The sequence below is a fragment of the Phaethon aethereus genome (genome assembly GCF_964289735.1).
Source record: "Phaethon aethereus genome assembly, chromosome: 3".
NCBI lineage: Eukaryota > Metazoa > Chordata > Aves > Phaethontiformes > Phaethontidae > Phaethon > Phaethon aethereus.
This window is the reverse complement of record NC_138576.1, coordinates 6,268,164-6,295,810: the sequence shown is the minus strand read 5'-3', so window position 1 is coordinate 6,295,810 and position 27,647 is coordinate 6,268,164. Positions and strand designations below refer to the sequence as shown.

General features: G+C 45.6%; 1 protein-coding gene across 3 annotated transcripts in view; it reads right to left on the bottom strand.

The window, feature by feature from the left end:
* Positions 1–27,647, bottom strand: part of RUNX2 (RUNX family transcription factor 2) — a gene marked incomplete at its 5' end in the record, with an annotated part of 226,223 nt that overhangs the window by 62,474 nt on the left and 136,102 nt on the right. Inside the window, one exon of one of the 3 annotated variants that reach the window (XM_081997933.1) lies at positions 9,989–11,998. The exons of 1 other annotated variant lie outside the window; for it this stretch is intronic. In XM_081997933.1, the coding sequence (XP_081854059.1) occupies positions 11,484–11,998 (515 nt within the window). In that variant the 3' untranslated portion in view covers positions 9,989–11,483. Of the gene's footprint in view, positions 1–9,988; positions 11,999–27,647 lie in introns of those variants that run through there. One more of the 3 variants, XM_081997934.1, reaches the window with a different exon arrangement.

Below are 27,647 nucleotides of genomic sequence, written 5' to 3'. Positions count from 1 at the left end.
CGCAGTTGAAAATTTGATTTCCCCCTTCCTCATATTGCTTGTGGGTGTGGGTGTGTTTCTGAGCATCACGTCTTCCGTCTTTGAGGCTCAATTTCTTATTTGCAGTTGTTGTGGCAAAGAAGCACTAAAGAAATTACTTTGACATTTCGTTCACAAGGCCTGAGGTCTGTGGTCATTCTCATCTCTAGCAGGAGACCTTTGCAAATTCAGCAGTACCCCTTGTCGGGTGCACATTTTCGTGACTCTTGAGGACCAAGGGGCACTAGCCAGGCTGCTATAATTTTCCCTCATTTTGGTCCACAACACCAGTGTGGGGTGAAAGGATACAACGGGATTGGAGAAGCCCCACATGGGCCAGCAACGGGCTCGGGCTACACACCTAGAGAAAGGAGAGATCCCTTCGTGCAGCTCGTGTCAGCTCTCATGGGCCAGGGAGGGTTTGTAATTAAAATACTTTAACGTGGCAGTAACTGAAATGCCAAAGCGCCAACAGTTACATCAGGCAGCGACTTCAGCAAGTCTACACTTCCCTGAAGTGCAAACTGGATCTGATTTTAGCTTTGCCTTTTGTTAGAAAGAAAGAGCCAAATACAAGATCTGAGCACTGACCCTAGATGTCCAAAACCTTCTGGGGGAGCTGGAACAGGAGGGGCCTTCAGGGCCCTATTGCTCCCAGAGGAAAGACGGGATTTGGGCTTGAAGGTTCGCCTCTGAGGGGACTTCTGTTTATGGTATGCATTCATTTATCCACCTTCATCAGGGTTTCACCCCTCAGCCCCATCAGGACGGGTGTGAGCCCCCACCGAGTGGACTTGAACAGGCTTGGAGAGGTGCCATCTCCTCTGAACCACGGTCTGTTCAAGTACCAGCGGTTTGTGTTTTCCTGTCTCTAGGCTGCCACGCTGCAGATGACCTAAATTACCTCTCTCTATTTTTTCTTTTCTCCAGATGGTGAGGTCTGATACAGCCAGGTGTGTCTGAGCAGCCGACTGCCCCGGCACGGGGACGTGCACCCTCAGCCACGAGCAGAAGATCCTCTTTCCATCCTTCACCACTGGTGCTGCCGACACAGAGCGGGCGCGGGGTCTGTCCCGCCGTGCCACACACACCTGGCTCCGTAAATCCAAAATAACCAGGTAACGCTGCAGTTCATCAGCGTGTTATCTGTTGGTGTTTTCAGTCATGGAGGAGCTGGTGAGCTGCCCCAGGGCAGATGCCCACAATAAACAAAATGACCACCCCCCCCAAGTATCTTTTATAAGAAGGCTTCATTTTTAGTTTCCTAATTGGAAACTTGGGAAAATAGCAACCGGGGGGATCCTCTTGATCAGGCGAAGGTGGGGAGGTTTGAAGTGGCACGTACAAAACCTTCCCTCACTGACAAGGAAAACGGCTGCACAAGTTCTCCGTAAACATCTTTATCTGCAGTTATTAGCCAACAATCCTAAACATTGGATGAGTTCTCCCCATCATTTCACAATGGGTTTTTTCTGGTTTCTAGGAACTGTTTTCGAGGACTGCCATTCAGCATATGAGAAAAATGTGTGAACACAACGCACAGTCAGTTCTTTTTCCTCTTGGACATTGCCCCGTTATAGAAATACAAAATACCATGTCACCATACTTCTCTTTAACACTTTCCATCCCATACCTATAAGCCCATTACGAACACGAGTGTGATTTCAAAGCTCCCTGCCCGGAGGCAATTGCAGTTTCTGTGCTGAACATAAGGAAAAGATGATTTGAGGGGTAGTGTTGCGGAGAGTAAGAGGCATCTTCCTTAATGCCCAGTACAATGCCTTATAAAACAACGATCTCATCTCTATCTAGTAGTTTGAATTAATCTCTTCCAGACAAATAAAACAGACTAAGGAAAGAAAACAGGGCAGAGGAGAAAGTACGAAAAAAAGATGGAACAAAGATGCCATTTAAAATCACTGGCCCCAGCTCAGCGTGTAAGAATTTTCTATGGCAAGCAGCACGTCAAACAAACTCCTCACGCACCGGTACAGCTACATCCACAGCTCCACGAAAGCCAAAGGCTGTGGATTTTGCAGCTCTTTAAAGTACAGGGGGAAATCCCTCTCAGTGCTGCTCCAAAGCCCTGAGCGGTGCAGGAATTGCCACTCGACACACGGCGACACGGCGGAGAAGGGACAGAAGCACAGACTGGATTTTCAGTCCCGATTTTGAGATCTAGCTGCCAAACAGCGTTGCAAAGGAAGACCTCTGGAGAGTTCTCATACTTTTTTTGGCTTATCCTCCTGGTATATTCATCTTAACAGAAATCAGCTGTTGTCCTTCTCACTTATACAGTATTTGCAGAAGGGACTTCAGCATCTGGCCTGGCTATTATTAAAAGATGAGAACATCCTGCTCTGTTAGGAGAACACCACTACTGGCAATAAAAAGACAAAGATCCTTCACATCCAGGTTTCCCGAGATCTGTCTGCATTTTTTTTTTTTTCCCCCTTCTTCCACAGCCTTTCCTTCCTATTTTCTGACGTTTGCTAATCGGCTTTGCACACCCCGGAGCAGGGATAAAAATTGTGCTTTCCTGGGAGAAGCTCTCTCACAGCATTTGGATGCAGCATCTTCATTTTCAACTACTAAAATTTTCTTTTTCCAACTGCGGAAATGAAAAAGTAAACATGCTGGGGGGTGAGGGCCTGCCTTGGTGTTTAGGCTCTGACTTTATTTTTAATAGTGCTCTAAAGTCCCAGCCTGGTGGAATACAAATGAAGGGGTGGAAAGGAAAGGTCACTAAGCACTGGGCTCCCACAGATGGGCAACAAGGTTTTAAACCCTTACTGTACCCTGTCTGCCCAAACCCAGAGGCAGGGAAAAATCCAAACCCAAGCGCAAACCCAGAGGCTGGGCAAAAAGTCACAAATTGCACTTTGGGAGGCTTGGGGCGGACATTAGGAGAAGCATGGGATGCCTTGGTGAAGCCCTGGCTCCATCTCCATGCTTGGAAGATATCAAAACTTGCTGGCCACAGCTGTGTTGAGTGGATCTGGTGGTGGTGGTCCTGCATTGAACCTCCCTTGGACCAGGAGACCCATGGAGACTCCTTCTAAACAACATTTCGGTGACCTTTCATTGATAACACCCGCATTCACGGGTTGAAAAATGCTGGCGTCCAAAACCACGGGGCTATTAATAGAGGGACTTCAGCTGATCTCTACTGGCGTAATCACCATCTGAATTTGGCTTCACAGCGAACATTAATCACTGGCAAGTTGCTGCGGCATATCAACTTTAACATGGGTTGTTTGCTTTTCTCTAAGTGTTGGGACATCCCGCAAGCTCCAGCTGCTCATCCCGAGCGAGCTGCCGGGAGGGAGCGGCCAAGGGCTGCCTCCACGGATTGCAGCGATCTCTGCTTTTCTTCCTGCCCCACCGCAAATCCCGAGTAAATCTGTTGAGACAGCACAACTTGGCCTTAACTCCGCATTGTTTTTTGACCAGATCAGCAGTCTGGAAACTGGGTCAATTTTTCTAAACATGTGGTTTAGAAATGTGCTGTTTCAAAGGACACTATCCAATGGTGTGAGACCAAACATTGGATTTGTAGTAAAAAGAGCTAAAGAACAACAACAGAAAAGTTTAAAGCTCTCTACAAATGCTGAGTCCATGGGACACCCCAACAAAGTAGGGAAATAGTAAATTCCCTGTTTTATGTTTAGGGAAACTGAGGCATACAGAGAGGAGTCCAAAGCTGCCCAGAGAATCACAGACGATGCTGAAATTTCCCAGCTACAGAATGAAGCTAGTTTGTCTCATCTTCACAAGTTCTTACAAAAATAACTATAGGGATTTTATTTTAGTCTCTCACCTGAACTGCAGTAGGGAAATTCAAGTCCACTTGCTATTTACGTAACACAGTCAACATTAGAAAGCACCCTAAATAATATATGCAATTAATCTGCATGAAAGTAGCAGGGCAGGGCTGAGAACTTCAATTTTAAGTGATATTCTAAGTCCCAAGTTACTTTGTTCGCACTGCATCAGATCACCAGATGCTTTTGGAAGTTTAGGCTTTGTTCTCTTTGCGTACCTCATAGCCTTATCTGTTCATGGGGCCAACAGCTTCTACTCCTGGAGGGGTAGATGCTGATGTGCCCCCCTCCATGGCCATGTAAATATCACAAGAGACCTCATGGGAACAGCTCCACACATCCCAGACTGATATTGCACCAGTAGATCTATAGGGAAAAGATTATAATTCCAGAAGGCCAAAGATAGCCCTTTTGAACGCTAAAATCTTAATGTTTTGCTTTAAGCTCATGCTGCAACTTTTCTTCAAGATGTTGAGTAGAAATGCTTAACCTGCTCCCAGTATTTCATCCGCCACAGTCATCCCCATCACCTATCCAAAGATTATGGCTTTCTAGCAGAGTTGCTTATGATTTTAACCCGTCCAACAAATACTTCTGGCAAATAACGCTCTTGGGCTGTTCTCTGCGAGTCTTCAGCCAAGTGGTGAGTGCCTGAGCTGCAAAGCTCGTCACCCACACCGCACCATGCCCGCTCCTGCCCAAATAAATGAACTAGTGTGACCTCTCCGAGCGCTGCAGAGCACTGCTGTGATTTATGCAGAGCATTGGCCATCCACTAGCGGTCATCCAGGGGAGGGATTTCACCCCAAAATACCGATTCATTTCCTCCTGACCACACAGAAGGTAACTAGATGGTACATGTCAATCCTCGGGTATATAACTGAGGTTATTTCCTCCTTTTCCCCAGTAAACAGCTTGATGAATTTTTTATTTGGTGCCAGCACAGGTCTTGGTGCTGAACCATAAAGTCAGACCCTGCTCCTTCTCCCCCTCACCTCTCCCCAAGAGCTTGTTTTAGGCACAAAAAAGGCTGATTTAGGCCTGTGGCTGCCAACACATGGCTGCTCTGAGCCCCTCCGGTGTTGCTCACAGCCACAGGAAATTAAAAAGTTAAAACCGAGGCCAACAGGGAGAGGCAGCACAAGATGCTGCCCGCCGTATGCACGCTGCATGGGACCGGCAAAGGCCTGACTCCAGCGACCCGGAGTTGATGTTCAACCCTCACAACCCAAAAGCAAGAAGCTATTTATTGACACCAAAAGCTGGGACAGACAACAATCACCACCCCTTGTAGGAAGCATCTTTAAATCTCATCTCCTAAAAGTACTTTGAGCTTGATATCCCCCCACCTCTCCACATGTCTCTGTATCAGGCAGTTCTCCACGCTGACCAGCGGTGGTCATTCTGCCTCAAGAGTGGCTGGTTTCTGGCTAAGGCAAGAGAACGAGAGTCACCTTCTCAAGCTGCACAAAAAGGGTAAATGAATCAAAAAAATCAGAAGCACCACCCCCAGCATGATGTATGATGAGCATTGCTGTACTGGATCAGAGTGATGGTTTGGCTCTTCCAACCCTGGTGCTGACCACGTGTGCTGTAGATATCCCAGAGAAAGGTGCCAGAAACCAACAAAAATAGAGGGATTGCTGTAACTCCTCAGGAACCTGCCCATGTAAGAACTTCATCCTGTCAACCTCTTTATTCAGGTTGGTTTTAGTTGAATGTGCGTTATCTGTACAGTCACACAAGCAGTTTTTATCTTCAACAACAACGTGTAGCAGACAGCTCCTAGCCTGACTCACGGGGCCATGCGATAATTTGGAGGGGACCGTGGGAGGTCTCTCCAGCCCAACCTTCTGCTCAAGCAGCCTCAGCTCCAGGCTCAGACCAGGTTGCTCCATACTTTACCCAGTTGGGTCCTGTAAACCTCCAAGAGCAGAGGTGGCACAACCTCCCTAGGTCCCTGTTCCACCGCTTGGCCATATAAAATGGTCAAAATTTGTTTATTTCCCTTTATGAGCATCTGGATTAAGTGACCATGAAAGCAAGAATATAATGAATGTCCCTCTGTGTTCTGTCTAGCTGAGATGGGTTAACCTTTGTACTGGAGAGCACCAGAAAGTCTCAGCACCAATATTCATAGCAGAAGTTCCCCCCCTCAAATGATTTATATAGCAATACACCACAGAGCATTGATTGGCTTGCTTGGTTCCTCACTCTTGGATAAAGCTTCCCTAAAATTAGGACTCGGATTATGGGCTGGAACAAAAGCACCCTTGAAAATCCCCAAACATTATCTCAATCATCAACCACCATGCAGGAAGTATGTAGGTCCATGGTAAAGCCAACAGCGCTCACAAAATCAGTATTAGTGACGCTTAAACTTCGGAGTTAAAGGTTTCTTGAAATGATCGGAACCTCACACCTCTCTGTGCTACTATTTCTCTTTTGCAGACTCAAGAAATAGCTAGAAAGTATAAGAACTTACTATGGAACCAGGCACGAGCTTGCAAACAACTCCTGTCCTCTCCTCTCCTCCTGCAGACAGCCCTGGGTGAACTTAATCTCACCTTCATTAGCTGCATCTCCTCCTACCCCTGACACTAGGCTGGAGGAAAAATAGCCTCCTCCCCCAGTCTCCTCCCTATCCATATATCTTTTGCTGCTTGGAAACTATTCTTGCCTCAGGCCATGCAAATTGCAAGATTATCTGTAACTGCGTTCCTCAGGTCTGACCAGGAAGAGGTGGGGACAGCACAGCCCCCATCCTGGGAAAGCGCCATAAACCCCAATCCCTCCCCCCGGTTTGGAAATCTATCCCAGCTTTTCCTATACTTCAAGCTCTGCCCACAGCACCTTAGCACCAGAATGTCCCGGCTAACGTCAGTTGTTAGGTTTCAGAGTTAACGATCTAGCAAGATGAATGGAGCAGTTTGCACTCCTCTAAGAAACACAGGTTTTGAGAGTTTGCAGACTCAGGAAAAGAAGCAACATTTGAGATCAGATTTAGAAGGTGTCCTTTACCACCTGGAGGCCTGGAAACTTGCTTTTTGTATTTTATTGAAAACTTAAGTGCTGCAGAAATCGATGGGGCCACCACGGAAGGGCCGGTACCGTGTCCTACCATGTACTTACTTTACCCTGCCTGGTGCGTGGCTAAGAAGAGGCAGCGGAAGAAAAAGAAGCATAGAAGAACGTTAACAAAAAAAAGCCATTTTATTGAAAATGAAATTCAAACTTCAAATTAATATTACAATCATGAGAAAATGCCAAACAATTCAATTTACAGTTGCAACATACAATACAAATAGTCCCTTTGAAGTTGAAGTAAACTGATCCACAATCATCGTCTGTGGCATAAAGCAGAGTGTGTTTGTACAATATGTGCATGAAAAGCAAATCTCGGGTGACAGCGTTTGAAAAAATAAAAAATTAAAGCTTGTATTTACACAAAATGCTACAAATATTTTGTTCCAGCGGAAATTCAAGACTGGTAAAGCATATTTAACAACAAAAAAAAAAAAAATTGGAATGTCACTCATATTACCTAAAACAAAAGTTACTGTAAAAGTATGGTTTTGGCTGATATACTTAAAAGTACTGCATTAAAAAAAAAAGCAAAGAGTTATCTGTAAACATGGAAGTAAACAAACATCTAAAAAAGTTCTCAGAAAATGTTAAAATGAAATGCATTCTATTTAAAAACAACAAGAAATTCAGGGGTTCAGAGAACGGGGCTTCGTCGAGCTCATGGCTGATCTAGGTTTTAATTATTGCTTTTGCTCGTGGCTTGGTGGCCGCGTGCAGCCCGGCGCGGGGCCGAGCTTCGCTTTGCTGAGTGTGAAAGTGCAAAATCTTCCCCACTTGAGATGGTACCTGTGGAAACCGGTAAATCTTTGCTCGGGGGACTGCTGGCGAAAAAAGTGGGATGCTAAGAAAGACACAGCAGCTGGTCTTTTGCAAGAGACGGTAAACGCCACACGAATGATGCTGTGGGTTAAAGAAGGCGCTTGACTCATCTGTCCCGACCCGCTGACCCTGATCTGGTCACCCTTAAGAGGAGGGAGAGGAGGATTTAATCCTCCGTTCGGCAAAAGGGACATTGTGCCCGTTGCGCTGGAAGTAAATCTTTGGTAGGATAAGAAAGCTGGAGAGTTAAAAAAGGCCGTTTTTAAATTTTTAAATCTATGCCGAGTGCCAAAGATTGCCACTCACTGAAGGGAAGGGCTGCCGTACCTTTGAGCAGACTCCCTTCTGTCGATGCTAAGCACCTCGCAAAACGTCAAATAACCTGATACGATTCGCTACCTAGTGCCGGTCGGGGGATTTTTGGTCTGAAATCCTGATTCAAGAGCATTTCCAAGTGAACTCGGAAGCATTTCCCGAAAGCTTGGACGAGCGTTTCTGCCTCAGCCTGTACGACCCCCTCTGTGACCAGCCTGACGTACCGGGAGAGATTTTCCAAAGGCACCGGGAGGGTTCAGGAGCACGGGGGGTCTACAGAAAGCCGACGGGCTGGTGCTCCTCCATCCGTAGGTACTTAGAAAATCCTTTCCTTCCTACCTCAGGCAGGCAGAGCCGGACGCCTGCCCGCGCGGCCGGGGCAGCCGAGGCACGGATCGGGCGCGCGCGCCTCGACCGGGCGGAGAAAACGTTTTCATCGTCTGTCCCTAACGGTCCAGTTGAAAAACCGCGGGGACACAAAGAGAGTCCTGTCGGTACTGAGCAAAACAAAAGTCTGGTCTGTGCTGGATTTATCCAGAAACAAAAACCAAGTGCTTGAATTTTACAACAAAGTCTTAACAAAAAAAAAAAAAAATCTGGGTTGCTGCCTGCAGCCACTCTTAACAACATTTCAACACAAAAGCACCCTAAAAATTACTTAATATGCATACAGTAAACCTTAAAAAGCCCTTCTCAGCAATAACAAATAATGTACAAATATAGTACCTTTTATTAAATAGGAAACAGCTTGCACTGGCAGTACATCTTTTTCTCTTGCTTACTAAACAAAAAACAAAACTGAAATGTGTAACCAGACACTGGCTTTTTAAGTGCTGCTGAGACTAACAAACGTATTTTACAGTTACAAATAAATGGACAGTGGTATGCTTCAAGCTACCACAAACCAACAATAAATAGAATCAATTACAGCTTCCATCTTTGAAGGAAAACTAAGTATTAGAAGAAAAAAAAAAGTGTCTTATACTTTAAGCATACTTGGTATACAACCTTTAGAAGGCAAAGACTTTATTTAATTTTTATTTTTTTTAAGAGCACGTCATCACGCAAATCAGAGGGATGTACCATGCTAACGTCAACTCGTCAAAGCTTCGCTATTAACGAGCAGTGATGGTGGTGTCCGGCTCTGTATGGCTATGCCCACCGTTGACTTATTGCGATACTTTGGAGGTAGCCGAAGCACAGCCACGGAGCGGCGTGGCGGCCGGCAGCCCCCCAGGAGGCCGCGGTCGGCGACGGCTAAGGCAAGGGAAGGAGGGAGCGCCGGCCAACCCCGTCGGCACCTGCCAAATATCCCGCGAAACCAAGCTTAACGTCACCGCTGGGGACAGCGCCGAGAGGGCGGTTCAGCTCCCGCGCATCCAGCCGACGCCGCGTCGCCTCCCCGTTTGCCGTAGCGGCCCTGGGCTGGGCAAAATTTGGGCCCCTTCGCTGGATAGGTTGGAGGCAGACGGGTTGGTCAAGGGTTTCGGGTGCAATTTGCTCTCCCTGTATCGTGCCTGGGAGCCCCGGGGTGGCTTTTAAGGTGACTTTTTATCTTCAGCATTTGCCGGGTGAGTATCGCTGCCCTTGGGCTTGTCTCTCTAATATGGCAACAGCCACATCGGCTTCAAAGTCAACACAGCATCCTTACGGCTCTAGCATTTAATGCTAACGGGTGGCGATTCGCTACCAGGCAGTTTCTGTCTCAAGTTTTGAACCTTTTTATTCCGTTGGGTGGGCTGAAATTGCAAGGGGAGGGGAAAAAATGTCACCGATTCTCCCTTTATCCCGTTTCTGAGAAATGTAACGTTTCGTTGTTTTTGAAGTACGGACTTTGAAACTGTTTTGGTATTTCTTTGGAGGGGGAAAAAAAAACCAACCCTGTCGAAATTTAAATCGTGTTGTCAAAACAGAACATTTTAAATATGAATATTTTCAAATCTTGAAGTTCTGAGAAAAATCCTGGGAGAAGAAGAAATCAGGGGAAGGGTGGAAAATATTTCAACCTTCCTACCATCTTTCCAGTGTCTCCACAACTACTGATTAAAAGGCAAGACTGTGTTGAAGGCAACCAGACAGCTAATAAAAATATTTTAAACACAATATTTCCTTCATAAGTTATACAAAAAGATCCTACATCCAAAATCATTTGATGTGGATGCATTTGGGTTGGGTTTGTCGTTTTTAAGTCACATTGTAAACTGGTTCACACTGGAACTGCTTTTCAGAGTTGGGTAAAGGTTTGAGGTTTACACCATCGCAGAATTGTAATAAGTAAAAAAACCCCAAAAAACAAAAAAAAAGAAAACCACTTTTAGAGACCGAAGTCAATATATCATTACATTAAGAAACGTTTAAAGGGTCCAAATGTCATTAAATAATTATAAATATTCTTTTAAAGTTATATGATGTTAGCAAACAACCTCAAATTTTACACATTTATAATTTAAAAAAAAATAAAAAAGAACATAGCCGAACACAAATACTATGTATACCATTTTGGCTCTAGTAATATATATTGCCATTTTCATATTTTGCATAAGTAATAACATTTTGGTTTTTGTTTTTTAAAGGTTTTGGTTGTTATTTTTGGTTTTTGGCTAATCGAAGGCAAAATGAATGGATACAAAAGCAAAAGGGAAACCCCAGGGTTGTCTAGCCTAACTTGAAGACTTGTTCTCTTTAAATACCCCAAAAAAACCCCAAAAAAGCAATGAACACCGAGAAGTTCCAACCGTTATCTGCAGCAAGGCTCGGACAGAGTTTTTTGGGACAGGTATTTTCATCTGAGTGTATCATGGCAAAATGGAAGCAACCTCGGTCTTTGCTTTCCTTTTTATGTGCACCAATACGAGCCAGTTGAATTGCACTACGGGTGTGAAAAGGGTCCCATACGTTGTATGATTGCAACTGTATCTGGAGTTCACGGTTAGGTTTTTCTTTATTAAAAAATAAAAGGGAACGCAGCCTTTGCCTTGCATCACCATGTTTCTTTCTCCTGATAGCCAGGGAGTCCGTTCTCTCCTCATTGGCAAAAGAACTCACTAGTTATTACAACTCTCTAGACCAGGGGGAAGGGGAAAAAAGAAAAAAAAAAAGGAGGGGGTAATTTTTTGTGTGTGTGTAAAAAGTACATTTTAAATACAAAACAAGGTAAAATGGTTCCAAGAAAAAAAAAAAATGTGCTTTGATCCACATAATCTGAAACATGGGTTGTGGTGTGTTGGTAACTCTTGTGTTATTTATGGCCATTATCATCCCATCTACACAGTTGCACATATTGGTAAAATCTTTTTTTTTTTTTTTTTTAAAAAAAAAAACACAAAAAACAGGCACTTCGTAGTTAGTCGACCGTTTGTTTGGGTTTTGTTTGTTTTTTTTTTTTGGCTCGCGGAGGTCGGGCCGGCTACAGAAGAAATCTCAGTACGGCCTCCAAACGGACTCATCCATTCTGCCACTAGAATTCAAGACGGTTGGGGAGCTGCTGTGGCTGCCATCCGCCTCCACACCGTCACTCTGGTTGGGCAAGTTAGGGTTTAACAGCGTGCTGCCGTTGGACGTGGTGGTGCACGGAGGAAGCATCCTGGAGGGGGAGCGGTCCCCTCCCGGCACCATGGGGAACTGGTATGATCCTGACGAAGTGCCATAGTAGAGATATGGAGTGCTGCTGGTCTGGAAAGGTCCACTTTGGTTTTGGGAAGAGCCGGGGTAGGGTGGTGGTAGGTAGGTGTGGTAGTGAGTGGTTGCGGACATACCCAGTGACATGCCTGAGGTGACTGGCGGTGTATAGGTAAAGGTGGCTGGATAGTGCATTCGTGGGTTGGAGAAGCGGCTCTCAGTGAGGGATGAAATGCTTGTGAACTGCCTGGGATCTGAAAATGGGCCCAGCTCTGAAGCACCTAAAAAATTATAACAAAAGACGGGGGAAAACAATTCTGTAAATACCATTTTTTTTATCAAGTGATGATAGAATTTTATTTTTCTAAGAAAACCCACTTCTTTTGGCCCCCAAGAGAACAGCAGATCATATCAAATAATACATTGCAAGGAACAGAGTCATACACCTGTCTTCTACCAGTGCTGGGCCAAACTCATCCCTGGTCTAACTCCACCAATGCCAATGGAGGAAGCAGCATTGCCAACCTGAAGTGGTCGAAGGTCACAAGTCAGGCCGGGGTGGGGGGGGGGAAAAAATCTGAAAATTCAAGAGATTGAAAAAGAGCCAAAAAGAGAAAGGTGGATTTGGAGTTGATTTTGCCTTCTGGTTTCTGAGCTTTGAGGGTTATGTGTCTCTGAGTTTTTGCTACAGCCTCTCGAGAAACTCAGGTCTGGTTGCACACGCAAGCTGAGATTCCCACCTCAGCACACGCCGTTGGGAGCTGGGGTTTCAAGAAAATCAGAAATTACCAGGCAACTTGTAATAAAACTATAAGAGTTGGCAGCACTGGGTTTGTTGCACCACTGACACCAGGGGAATTACACCGGGGGTGACTAAGCCCCACTTCTTGCCTTAAAACAATTTATTTAGGTGAGGATCTGCTCAGCTACTTCCAATGGCCGAAAATATTATTTGCTGCATGTGAAGGACGGGCAAAGCCACTGAGCTGATAGCAAAGATGCAAATTTTACTTTTAAGTGCAGTGAATGGAAAATTACAAGCCCAACACTGTTTTTTCCATTGAAAAAAGTTGTTTTCATATGTAGTCTGCGCAGTCTGGTTGAAAAAAAGACCACACAGTTTATGGCTACTGTGAACGTCTGGATGGTAACACTGTGAATTGGAGTCTAACGCAAAACAGGGATGGGTAAACTCATTTTGCCTAATTTCTAATCCCACATCAAACACTCAAAGTTTCGAGAGCAGAACTGGAAAGCAAACCTTAGTAGCTTGGTCATCTGCTTAGGAGACTGTGGGATGGACAGGAGCAGAAGAAAAAGATGGTGAAAGCTCACGCTGAGAGCCAGAAAAGTGGAAAACAAAAAGGGTGTGGGAAAAGGAACAGGGGGAAAGAGAAAAAGCCTAATGAAGAAGTACAGTGCAAGAGAAGGCAAATGCAGTAGATACATATTTACATATTTATAGAGAGCTGGAAAGAGTGGGGTATAAATAAAGGGGAAAAATCATGAAATCAAATGGACTCTCCCTGCACTTCCCAGCTGACACCTGCACAGCTTTACAGTCCCCTAGATCCAAGGGTTCACTCATCTCTTTGCCAATCTACTGAGTCTGATTCAATTAAGAGGAAAATACGGCGTCTTCTAGATGCCCAACTGACATGCTAAACATTGAAACGCTCTGTGTATCCTCAATATAAGTCAAAGCAATGCTTTTCCTTGCAGATGGGCTTCGGATCTGACCTGCCGACACTGCTGTGTAGAAGGAAGGTCCCTCTAGCCCTTCTGCCCTTCACCCCCTATAGCATCCACAATGGTGGTTGCTACCATAAGCCACAGATTCAATAGACCCTGCCACCTCGTGTGGCACGTTTGGTCATTTAGATCACTATTCTCTCCTGTTCTACCAGCTCGTTTAACCCACGCCTTCAACGGTATCTAAAAGCGGCAGGGAGGCAAAGCTCAGGCACAGCTTGGGTTCAGGCTGGAGGACCTGGGCCACAGCCAGTCAAGCGTCCAACTCACGCAGCCCGAGACCCGGGGATTATAATCTGCTGTCCCAAAAGACACTGAGTACAGAGCTTTAAATTGGTAGTAAAAGCTCGTTTTTACCTGTGATGACAATGTGATTACTATTATCTTTATCTGGAACCGAATCAGTGACCTACGGGTGAATGGGTCTGTCTCCATCATCAACCCCTCCAACCACAGCCCCATGGAATGTAATATAACTTGTACCTTTACAGCAAACACTCTACTACTTGATGCAACTTCTTTCGTTCCCAACTGCAAACAATAGCCAGAGGCGATACCACCCAGATTCAAAGCTGTAATTTTGGAACACTATCCTTTATATTGTGAACAGGTCTGATACGTATCTGGAAATATAAGGTTAGAACATAATTTCCCCAGCTGCTCAAAATACTGAGTTTCAATCTGCTACCGCTTATACTCCTTTTTTTTCATTGTTATTGCATCTCTCCCAACATGAACAGAGTTGCTCTTAGTTTACCGTGATAGAAGCTAAACAGGACTTTTATAATCAAAGGTAGAATTGGTATGAGTGTAAGGGTGTAGAAGAACATCGGCGTTTTTGCCTTCTTTGCAATCAATACTTTTTTTCTTTTTTTTTAAAATAACAAACCATCTGTACCGTTTTACACATTAAAAGGCGATCGCTTTTTCAGGGCTAGATCCAAATATTATCTGTATGGGTGCTGCCAAGAGATCATGTATATGTCGAATGAGTGGGAATGCGCACACCACACGTAGGCATTTCTAATATGGGGCTACAGACCTCCCTACATACCCTAGTGAATCCACACTTGTTTGTTTTTACTGTTGCTTGTAAAGCACAATCCTATTTACCCAAAGGCCAAATAACCATAACGCTTCCTTATCTCACTCATGGCTGTGTCTGCACGGCTCCTGCACACTCACTTCGCCAACTCCCCTTTTGCCCAAATGCCTTTTGCGGTCTCCAGAAGTCCCTGTACTAGGCTGCGATTCGTTCCCAGCCTTCTGTATCTCCATTGTGTAAAGTTATTTTTGGAGATCAGAAAGAGTTTTGCGTGATGCCTGTTCTAAAGCCTCTTTTCTAAGTGAGTCCAGAAACTTTTTAAAATGTCATCTCTAAAATTCAGCTTCCTGCCATCCTCACCGCTACGCAGTCTCACTGATGCATTCACCCTCCTCCTCCTCCTCCTCCTCCTCCTCTCCTCTCTGTGCTACCTCCTTGTGTTAAGGTTGATTTTGGTTCTAACTTGCAAACACCACATGCATATTCATTTATGTATGTTTAGCTCTTTGCTGGACTTGGAAGATAAACAGCTCTTCTGGGTATGGCACTCATCTTTGTGTATCTAGTTGCACACAAATAGCGATGTCGATCAGCAATATAGTAACATGACAGTGCAAGTAAATAATTTATTTATTCCTCTCCCCAGCAGGATTAAAGATTTATGCTAATTTTTCCTCCGTCAGAGCAAGAAAACAATTTGCATCTGTGAATTCCCACTCTCGTGATAGCTTGTATTAAATGGGTGAAGCACAGATCCTCCACCCTACATTGTGGCCGCAAGATTGCGAAACCGCGCTTCTGTAAAGAGACAAGACTTTATTCTGTGCCGCCAGAAAGAGAAACACGGCAACAAGCACAGCAAGTGATCTTCTTTCTCTCTACAGTCTGATCAGCTCACCATGTTTGGCAATACCAAAAAAAAGATGTGTATTTATAAAAAAAAAAACAACTTTCCATATAAAGGAGCCCAGGTTAAACTGTTTTTAAATCTTCCAAGCTGATTCCTCGCTAATGCAACCTGGTACTCAAGTTTTCTGAGACCTATACGTCTAGAACAGAAAAGTGGTAATGTTAATATGCCAATATATATGCTAACATCTTAGATTCAAGAATACTGCTCCAGTGTGTTTCATATTTAGAATAAGAACAATTAAAATTCCATGTGGTTTCACTTATTTTGATGCAGAAGCCTCATTAAAAACCCTAGACTTGGGCATTTGCCAGCAGCCGACTAAAATGGTTTTGCATTCGCGCTTAAAAACCAATTTTACCTGTTGCAGCTTTGCAGCTCTACTGTTTACAGCTGAACGCGTACCATGGTCATTCCTCTTTTTCAGTTTACAGATGCCGGCTAATGCCAGTTAATGTTCATTTCTCAATTAATAAGCTATGCTTGTGGTTTGCAGAAAATAAGGCAACAAATTTCTGCCAGGTTTACAGCACTTTGGCCAATCGCTTCCAATTATGAAAGATCATAATGTACCATGGATAGATTTACTCCTTGTGGGTATAGCAAGCTTGACATCTACTTCAAAGGGTTATAGGATAATTTTATAACTTACAAATATTGCAGGTTGTCGTTTTATGCTATAAGGTCACTAAAAAAAAAAAAAAAGTCCCCTTAGCTTATTGCATATGTCTGACAGGTAAAGTTCTAGCCCACCACGTCAATGCACAATCACTGGATGCAAGAGTATTCCAAAGTCTGTATGTATTCCAGAATATTCCAATGCCCTGTATTCCAAAGTCACTGAATAGTCTATCTCAAGGCAATTCAGGTACATGTAAGTCAAATACATTTACCAGTAGCTAAACAATTCACTTGTGTTTTGGGGAACTTCAGTGTTAAGACATTCGCTGAAGCAGATACTAAATTTTGTGGATTTTTGTTCAATAGTTTGATTCAGGCTGGGACGTAGCACTAATTGATCTATTAAAACTGTTTTTTCCTTCCCTAACATCTACATCTATGAATTATATGTGCAGCTTTGATTACTTACAGCTGATAATATCGCCTCATATGAAGTATGCCACACATTTCACATGATGAGACGATTTTCAGTCTCCTACAGCTTTGCCAAACTTTAAATGTTCTGGCTCAAATTGTCCATGCTGGGCGTCTGTCTCAGGCTAAATTGTGATTTATGCATTTATTTGTTTTTAAAATTTTAGCTGAAACTCTTCTGCTGGGAAAAATATATTGTTTTACTAATCTTAAACTCTGAGGAGCCTTCCTTTGAAAAGCTGTACCAGTTCCATGCTTTGAAGTAAGGACTTGAACTTTGGAATAGGAGTGGCTTTTGTGTGAGAGACGTTGCCATGAAAATCCAGCCAAATATGAACAAATCATAAGCATTCTGCCTAAAAATGGGCAGAAGAGTCTGTGCCCCTACGAAGACACTTGTCCAGAGTCTGGAATGAATTCCAGGAGTCCCAAGTCCCAGCATTTTTTCCTCAAATATTGCTGAAACGTGGGGACATCCCCACCCATCCCCGTGCCAGCCCTGGTTGAGAACCAGTCCATCAGTGGCTCCATTCACGAGTGGCAGAAGCCTGTGTGAAAGGAGGTAAACCGTGGTCCACGTGGATGTCTGTATGAGATTGCAAAGAAAAATTTGGGAAGGCGGGGTTACTTGGGGTTTGCTTTTTTTAGAAACTATACACACAACTAGAGACAAACAAAAGGATATCATTAAGGTTACCCTGTGAAGAGTGCGAGAGTTAGCAAAGACCAGCGTTCAAGTTACTTCTCCGTATGCACTACGATACAGCACTCCACAACAGGAGAAGACGCTATGCCTGTGACACGAGCTCTCCTGCAGCAGCACACAAGCTGATCTCTGCAGACGTATCAGAGTTGAGGAATAAAAAAGACCGTTGTCTATACATCCCCCCATCCACGGCTGGAAGAAATCAGAAGGGCTGAAGTGAACAAGGCAAGGGAAACCTGATTATTTTCACGAGCAAACTGGATTTTATATGTGTTTCTGCCACACGGCTCCTATGTGACTCAGTTGAAATCTCTCCAAATCACATTTTTACTTCTCTCATTTTCTGTGCCCAGCAAAGACATTGGCTTCTGACTTGCGCATGTGCTAAATATTCACAGCTGCAGCTGAAGCCAACAGGATCATAGGTCTGAACATAAGGCTACAGACAGAAAAAAAACTTCATGCTGTAGGTGACACACAGAAGGTGCACCGAGTTACACGAGACCTGAGAGTCAGTCTCAGTACTCTTTCTAAAGCAGGTTCGTTCTTTCTTGGGAATTTTGCACTGCAGTGAACCGTGTACAAATGCTATGGAAGAAATATTAGAGCAAAGCCCATCAAGAAATTAAGAATTCCTTCTTCAGAGCAGAATCTAATGCTCTGCAATAAGCAAGGCCTGAGGAAATGCAAAGAACAAGAAGAAAAAAAAATATTGAAGAGCTGCTCATTAAGTTAGCACTGTCCATCCTGTGCGCTGAATGAGGCAGGAATCCCGTGGGAAAAGTATCATGTGATCCTGTAATTAAAATCTGTAATATAATGCATAAGCAGACTGAGGCTGATTTAAAGTTGCACAGACAACGTTACTACTGAGATTTCCCAATTTCTGAGCACTTAGTTTTGCAATCTTAAGGATTCTTTGCAACGTGTTTGGATGGAGGGAGTGATTTGCTAGCACAGTTTTCCCCAAGCATCTTTCCATATCACAGAGAGAGCGTTATCTTGCTCTTCTTTTTGTTAAATTCTTGTCACCTGCCTCTGCTACTAAGTTTTTAGTGAATCACACACAGCACGGTTCTTCTCCTGCCTCCTTCCAGGCAAGACTTTGATTCTCCAAAGGAGCCGTACCAGCTTCCCTCTGGATGCTGTCGCAGGATGGAGCCTGGGACTGCAATACCCAGGGATCCCAAACCTCCTCCTGTACCTATTCCTTGCTGTGGCCATTAGGTCCTGAGCCCGCAAACCCACGCTGGTCCTCAGCTTCGTGGCGAGGGTCCCGCAGCACCGCAGAAACAACACACAGGGCTGCCCCCTCCCCGGTTCGCTTTTGGGATGAACGTGCATCGTCTGGATACTTCCAGCCATTTACCATAGGAAATGGTATGTTTTCAAATGCCCTCTCCCTCTGTTTAATTGAAAAAAAAAAAAATATCGAGGAAAAAAAAAAGAAAAAACAGCATTTTACATCCTTTCCTTTGCATTTTTTTCCCACGTCACCCTTGCACACCAGCACGCAAGTCTCCTGGCAAACAATAGCAGGAGAAAAGGTGTGAACTGGCCCCCCCTCCTCTTTCCTTCACCTCAACAAGGTGTTAACTTCAAGGCCTAGTTGGGACCATTTAAACTGCAACATTATTAAGCACAGCAGTCTCACAAAAGTGGGAGGGAGGAAGGAACAATTTAACCCCTTCGGAGCACAACACGGGAGAACCTCATTCCAGTGCGTCTCGTCTCGCCGTCCCTCAGTACCCCAGTTCACACGATAAACTGCACGCTTGTGCCTTCCGGTGTTTAGGTAACAGGACTTTGGCACCTAAAATACCACGGATTAATTTGCAGATAGATGTTTTCACTGAATTTATGGCACAGCACCTAAGCCCTTTGCTGGGAGAAACACCCCATAAATAACGTAATTAGCAGTGACCGTTAAAGTACCACTCGTGCAAATAAAGGAGAGTGTTTCCCAAGCAGAGCTGTTACATTGCTCAACAGCAAAACCAGGGTTTCTTTGCACTTCTCCAGCCCAGGCTCCATCTTTACCTGCCCTGCTCCCTCAACAGGACTTTTCTGCAGGATGAACTGTGCTGGAAGAAGGCGATTTTCTTCAGGCACCTAAGGCTGGCTGGGTGACACGACGTGTCTAAACAGAGGTGGCTGCTGCCTGCACCTCAAAAGGTTCAAAAAGAACGAATGGGTAGAAATTCCTCCCGTGTGTGGAAAAAAGCAACAATAAACCCCTCCTAGTCGGACTGCTGGGAGCAGAACTGGAGCCACAAAAAGCATCAGTCATCACTGTCTCATTTATAGACATCGCCCCTTGCGAAGCTTCGCTTGTACGGGACCCATAAACCTTCCGAATGAGAACAGCAGGAGGGGGACAAATGGTCACATTACAGAAATACGTCCTTGGCTTGCAGGTGTGACCTGCCACCCGTGGATGCCCGTTGACCTGGGGTGATGGGACGTCTCTTAACTTCTCGGTCTTCGCTATCTCGTCTCGGCGACTTCAGTCTGGAGCTGTCACGGGTGACTCAGGCAGAAAGGAACGGGTAGCATATTGAAATCCCCCCGCTTGTTTAAAGTCTCAGGCCACCTATGCGTTCCACTGGAAGCAAAAAGTAAATAACATTTCCTGGAAATAAGTCCAGCGGCTCTTGCACCGCGGTGCGGCACAAGCACGCGCACAGGCGCGTATCGCGCTCTCTTCAGTTTCCCCCAGTTTTTCCTGCCTGAATTTCAGCCGCTGCTGTTTTTTGCCAACCCCAGCCGAAACGCATCAGAAAAAACGTTTGAGGCTTTTCTTGGATAGCAACCTCCGCGGTGTCGTGTACGGCAAGGGGGTGAAACCGCAGGGCTGAGAGCTGCAACGCATGCACGGCGATGGCGAGCCTCAGTACAAGAATCCTAAATAAATCCAGGGAATGGGAAGATAATATACATTGGGGCTAGCAGCCTACTTTGCTACTTCTCTCTTTTTTTTTCTTTTTTTTTTTTTTTCAGAAATATGTGCCTTAACTATCCAGTATAAATATTTGTTTCCAATGTTGTCATGAATTGTACTTTTCCACTGCATGCTAGCAACTCAGAAATACCATCTGATCCTCAAGCAGACACAAAGAAACTATGTTTTGCAGGGGCGGGGAGGCGGGGGGGAAGCCCTTGGCATTGCTCTGTAATTTCACCCTTTAAACCCCTCTTTTTTCCTCCCCATCCAAATTTTCCTATCCAATCTCGTTCCAATACGCGTCCCTCCTGAGGACAGAGGATTCCTTGCTGGTTCTTGATTAAGAGTTTTTAAGAAGCCGGGAAGGAAGATACTCTTTGAAACTGGATCTACTGTAGGATGGGAGCCAGCACACAGGACACCGTGTCTTTCAGAGAGGGCCACACACAGTGCCACTCCAGTCATATGACTTCTCTGTCACATCCTGAAGCCATTTCCAGCTCGTGTGCGAGTTTGTACTCCCATTTAGAAAAGGATGGGATATATTGGGAACGCACATATGGAAACACTTTCAGGGAATCAGTTTCCATGAAATCCATAATGAGCCAAGTGGCTTCAGATGTGGCAGTGTGCCTCAGATTAGCCCCCCAAAAAAAAAAAAGGAAAAAAATAGAGTGAAAAAAGAGAGAAAAAGAAAAAGAAGGACAAATCTACCCTTTCAGTCCTTATTTCAGTTGGGGGGGGGGGAATAAAAAAAAAAAAAATTAAAACCCACTAATGACTTACGGCTACCAAATCAGGCAGCCGCAAAAAAAAAGACAACTAACGAGAGCACGGCTCCCTCCCTCAAATCACAGCGCTGCTATCAGCACTCCCGCGGCTCCCAGAAAGCCCTCCCGGCACCCGCCGGCGCGCCGAGCCAGCGCACGCGGGTCGGGCAGGGCACCCCCCGTGTGAGGACCTGTGCGGGCAATTAAGAGCGTTTCCAAAAACTGCGGCTCAGAGATAACTGTTGGTTAAGTCTCCCGAGAAGGGCCGGATTGGGGAGGGACAGCCTCGGGGTGGGGTTTGCTGTACCTGGCGCGTATTAAAAGCGGGATTTACGGTGGGGATGAGGTGCCGGGCGGTCGGCGGCGATGTCAGGCAGGAGGTGGGTATCTGATGTGCTCCGGCGGCCAGGAGCCGAAGGTCAAGAGCAACCCCCAGGTGCCCTCGCCGACGGGCACCAGGGAGCGGCGGGCAGGGAGCACAGCCCAAGCCCTGCCGGTCCCCGACGGCACGGCAAAGGGCCGGAGGCCACGTCGGTCCCGGGCAGGAGGGAAGCGGCCGGCTCGGCCGAGCTAGCGTGGTGCCGGAATAGTTTCTGCGTGGCTGAGGAAGCGGGAAGAAGCGTGGAGCAAGTGGCAGGAGTTCAAACGGGAACCGAAGAGATGCTACGTGCATCTCAGTGACAGCTAGTTGCGTTTTTATCACGAGAAAATAACCAGGAATTTGGCTGCTAATTGGGGCCGTATCCTACAAACCCTACTTTTCCTGACAAACAAATGACTCCACAAATAGTCCCTCTGTTTTCAATAGGGTTATTTGCGGTAGGAGGGACCACCCAACACGAGAGGATCAGGCCCGCGGCTGCCTTGCTCTGCAGCTCGCTGAAACCTTCCATAGCCAAAGCTGAACACAAAAATCCCTCCGAACGGCAAAGCCTTTTTCCTCGCTGCTGCTGGAAAAGCCCTGGACGAGATGCCCTGTGGAAAGGTCTCGTGTGCTATTAATACGATGCTCTCCCCGACTTCCGCCTCCGAAATGGGGATTTGCGATTTGTTTCTCAGGCTGTTTCTTTCCACTCGAGCCTCAGCACAGTAAACTAACTGAAAACTTCTGCATCAAGGAGAAGGTCTCTTTTAAAGTTTTGCTTGGCTTTGCTTTCAAAGAGTTGTCTGTATATTTTAGAATATGTAGAATTTGCCTTTGATTTAAACCTCTCTCTTAACAATAGACAAGAGACGATTCCTCTACTGAGCGATTTAAACAAAAACAAACATATTTTGATTACCCGGGCCTTGTTCTCAAAACGCCTTTTTTTTTTTTCCCCCCCCAGAGAAAAATCAAACCCTACAAATTGTTATGCGTCTGGCCAAAAAAACCTAAATTCACAAATGCAGATAATCCCTTTTTTTTTCCCCCCTAACAGTATCATACATGGAGGAAGAAAAGGCACCTCCCCAGCCCCCAGACATCCATAAAACATGACCCCTCCTCATCTAAACAATTAAAAACACACTTTTCCCCTCCAAAATAACTTCTCCCTTCAATGAACATTTTCAGCCTCGGTCTCTGTCCGCACCCAGGGCCATGATGTTGGATATTTTTTTCTCCTCCCGGCATGAAGTCCGGAGGGCAAACGGGCACACCCCGTCCTGCGGGCAGGCAGCGGGCAGGGCTGCTTGCCTTGGGAACGGGAGCTGCACGGGAGCCCGCCGGAACAGCCGCGCCGCAGGCGACCAGGGCGCTTAGCCCAGGGCGAGCTTCTGGGTACCGGAGAAATGAGAGGGGAGATACCAGGGAGGCTTTTCCATCTTAGGTTAAGGATTTTAGCAGCAGGCGAAATAATGCTGTTTGGAGCGAAAACAGTGGAAAATAACTCACCCAGCGACGGCCAGTTTTTTCCCTTACAGTGAGAACACAACATTTCCCCCAAGTAACACAAAGAGCGGTAACGTCAGGCTGTGATAAAATGGTCAAACACGTCAGTGTGACCCGAGAACCACCGGTCAAAGGAATTTCGGAAGCCTCAGGGTGCAAAGGAGCCCTGTGGGGGGATGCGTGGGTGAACACCGAGCCGAACCACTGCGCCTGTCTCGTGGGGCAGAGCGAGAGCAGCTCGGGGACGTCACGACCCTCGGCGTCGCAGGAGCAAAGCCGTGGCTCTGGACAAGGCGCAGAGCAGGACTCGCCACGGCGCAACACAGACGTGCCCCAAGCCACCACGAGCTTTGGGGAGACAGAGGAAGCCTTCGCACGCAACCGCTGGGCTCTTTTCGCTAGAGCTGCGGCTCTTATATCTAAGAGTCAAAAATATTGACCCATGCAAAGACCTCCCGAGGTTTCAGTCCATGCATCTAGGCCCTCAGTGCCTGATTAGACACCAAACTGCCATCAAATGCAGCAGGACGCAGATTGCTAAATACAGTTGTATAGCAGGGCTAGAGGCACTGTATCCCTTTTTATATTCAGCATTGCACCACTTAAACAATATAGGTTTTTCAATCTCATGTAATAAAAGCAGTGTAAAACCCTCCATATATTTTTTTTTTCATTCATTTCAGACCCAGCCTGAGTTTCTCACTAAGTTAAGGCAAACTACTGTAGAGCTAAGTTTCAACCCATTATAAGCTTGTCCACACAGCATCTCCATTCATCAGCTGAGCTGAAGCTTAAACCAGCCCAACTTTGAACACCTCTAAATAAATGCTTCTTCTCCATCGCGTAAAGTCTGAATATGGTTTTTATCCTCCCAGGAAACTGGTGATGAGAAAGAGAAACAGACTTTGGTCTGTAATAGCTCACATCATAAACATGCTTTAGGCCGTTTGCTGTACGGCAACTTAGGCTATACCACGAGCAGCTCAAATCACTATTGACGGTCTAAACTTAAAACCCAAGATACCATGTCTCAGATAAACCACATTAACAGTCACTCGAATGGCCACAGCTCACGGTAAATGTGACATACTACAGTTCTGTAACAGACAGTGAAGTTAAGACTCACTGCCTTGCGCTTGCCACAGGCTGTAGAAATGCACACCCCTACCAAAGTCTAACTAAGCCTGTAGTTAAGTCAGGATGACTTGACTAGTCTCTGCATTCGCTTTATTTCAAAAGAAACCTTGGACAACTTTTAAACGAGCTGTTGAAAAATACATGTATCATGGAGATATTGCACAGGATAATTGCATATTGGCAAAAAAAAAAAGCATATGTTATTTAGAAGGCTAGAAAGCCCACCTATCCATTAAATTATTAATATCCATTATTAAATATCCATTAACATTTCCCCTGTTAAAAGGGGAAATGTCATGAATTGCTTTCTGGCTCTTGTTACTGATTTGTTTTGTGACTGTGGGCATATAATTTGATTTTCCTGGCTAAATTTTGCTTGTTATAAGATGGATATTTTAATACTCTGTATTAGCCAAGTGACGAAGGTCAGTAGCACAGTTTGGAAAATACTATGAAACCCTTTGTTGGAAGATGTTGTAAAGTTACAAAGATTAAAGGCAAAACCCATCAGACGTTTTTTATAAGCAACAGGTGAAGACTCAGAAAAGTTCGAAGTCAGAGTGAAGAGAACTTGGCTTAAAATAAACTTCCATAGGCAATCCTGATATCTGAAATGAGAGAGACGCATACAGTCAGCCTGAATTATCGCCTTCAGTTCTCTTCATCTGCCTGAGACAGCAACAGCCAGAATTGCTTTGAGCGAAAGGCCCCTCCAGCTCATCTGCAGAGCAGACCGGTGAGAGCAGAAGCTGGCCCGGCTGAGGACCAGGCGCCGTGCTCCAGCTCCACTGCGGCTGGAACCGTTTCCTCCACGGGCAAGCAGCCTGTCCTCAAAACAGCTCCAAACCAGTCTGGCCCACCTACGTGGGCCAGGCCAAACCAGGAACGGGTTGGGTTTGGACTACCCTTAAGCCCAGCTTCCTATCTAATTTTGGAATCTAATACGATGGCTCCTAATTAGGCTCTGGTGGTACTCAGATCCTCCCCTGCGCTCCTTTTCACCCATAAAAAAAAAAACAACACGGGTTGGCTTTTAGCAGGAATCAAAATGAAAACAAAAACAAACAAAAAATCCTTTAGAGGGAGATATTTGAAAGAGGAAGAGGGAAGAAAGGGGGAAGAGAGGTGCCTTTTTCCCATTGCCAGGATTCCTCTGTGGCTCCTCCGTCCACGCCAGCATCCACATCACTGTTCCCAGGGACTTCCTCTGAGAAGCTTCTGCGAGACGCCTCTTCCAATAAGCCATTTCATCTCAGGCTTATGTTGCAGAGATTTTGAGTCAGCAGCCCTCCTGGTGTTTCTGAGGCACTTGATTCCCTTCCTACTTGGTAAACCAGTCACCTTTGCAGAAGGTCTAATTTTCAGTCCTCCGTCCCTAGTCCAGATCCCAGCCTTCGCAATCTGCGCCCTAGAAGCTATTTAAATGTTTGCGCTCTTTCTCACAGAGGTTTCCACTCTATAGCTTCCCTCTGTCAAGGCTGACAAAGCCCACACAGCTCTAGGTCTATTCACCACGCTGCAGTGAAGTGGTGACTCCCACTTTACGGCCAGCAGTCTCATTCAGAAGCCCAGGGATATTTTGAATGTATTCATAAAGCCCCCATCACTCCTCAAGCATTTATTCGTACATTCTTTTGTAATGTTAGCTTTGACTTCCTTTGTTTTTAAGTTTATTTTCTAAAAATCTTTTAACTGCACCAAAAGGATCTATTTCAACCTTAATGAAGTTTTTTGGCTGGAATTCTTCCTTCTTTGGGACATGGTTTTATTTTTGTTTTCAATGGCAGCGATACACATAACTAGTTGGCTACACTTAACAGGACTGACCTGCAGATGTTCGATCCTGTTTCTGCACAGAGGCGCACAGATCGTATGATCTCACGAGGTCCCTTTCAGTCCTATATGGCTACGACACTACAGACCAATAGGAAACAGAAAAATTGATCTAGCGGCTCCCCTGGGGTTATTCCCACCTGCCTAAGGATACGTAGCTTCACAGAGGTCTATCAACAGCTATTAAACACAACAATCCAGATGTAAACCTCCAGCTTTGGAAACTCCTACAGCTTGGGAATATATATATTCTGCTTTTGCACTCCAGGGGAACCGGGTGACCACTTTTGGCCATGCTGAGAAGGCGACGGGTCCTGGGTGGACCCTTGTTCTAATGCAGTGTAGCTGATCTTCTGCCCCACTCAGCTTTTTCAGCGATGGTGCTGGCCAACGCTGCTTGCCTCTTATTACAAGCTGTAACAAGCAGCTTTGCGCTTTCTTTTCTGCTGAAGCCTGGGAGGAGGTGAAGAGCCTCAGGGTTATCTCAATACCCTCCTTCAAATACCATCCTTGCCCGTCCTTCTGACCCATGCTCATTGCCACCCGGCTCTAGCAAGGCTGCAGCCACTGCTATCACCTTGCTGGCTCTCTTCACATTTCCTCAGTTCCCTCTTGTGTTCTGTTGTACATCTTGTAACCAGTTGTACTGTATTTAAGGGCGCAAATTCATAGAGGACAGGGCTGACCTCTCTTTTTTTCCCTCCTCTTTTTTAATTGTATACTCCTTAGCACAATGAGATCGGACTTCTAGATGCTACCACAATACAAACAGCATCAGCAGCCGCTGCCCATCGCGTGGTCAGCGGTGATTCCAGCAAAGGCCCATTAGCTGATCACAAATACCACCATTGCTTTGATCACTGAACCGCATCGCCTGCAGTAGCCACACTTGGGTGCTCCAGCTGAAGTCAAAACCTCATGTGAAGCCTTGTCAAGGGGACTGGCAAGGGGACTGATCTCCAGTTCGTGGAAAACTCCTTTCAATCCCACGTTCAGCTTTCAACACAACACAGAACATAATTTCAGCACGGAATTAAATATGGCAAGCTGTGTTTTTGCAGACATATATCACCTGAAAATGATGTGCCTGATACATTTGGTCCTGTACCTGTGCTGCAGTCCTGTTTTCCAAGCAAGCCCATTGCGCAGCCTAGCTACATAAACTAAAACAAGGTGGACGTACGTTTAGCTGCTGGCTTCATAATATTCTGCCAATTCTAGATGGTGCTTGTTTAATAGAAAAGGGCATAAAAAAACACTGGTGCCTATGGATCAGGCAGCGATAGCCCGGTTAATCATTAAAAATAACGAGCAGAAACCACGCATGTGGCATCACTAGAGCTTGTGCAGGGACTTTTCATCTCAGCTGAAGGAAAGAGGCTTTGTGGGTACCGCTCTTAATCCAAGCATACCACCTTCCACTTCTAACCGCCAGAGAAATGTGATGTTCAAAGGCAGAAAGATCGATGTGAGATGCCCTACCCCTCCATTTTGCTCTCAGAATTGATCCTTGTTTTAAATCCCCCGGGCTGTTTTTCTCTGCTGGTGCTGCCCTTCTCTCAGCATGGTTGCTCCTCTTTCTCACAGGAGCCCAAGGAGACTTTCTCCAGCTGCCTACACTCAGCACTTCTACATTACAAAATAACATATGACAGCAAACATTTGTGGCTATCACAGGATAAAAGGTCAAGTGGGTGGTTAGAGAGACCTTTGGGAAAAACGATGAGGAAGGTTGGAGGTGACATGGCCCTGACAGGGCTGGAGACGCAGCACACTGAGTCCTCTCCTCCTCCACAAGCACCCTTAGAACACCACAACCCCCCTGCATTAGGTGCATGACACCTCTTTTGCCAGAACTAAGCATCTTCCTGCAATGAGACCATTGCCTGGTCCAAGTAATC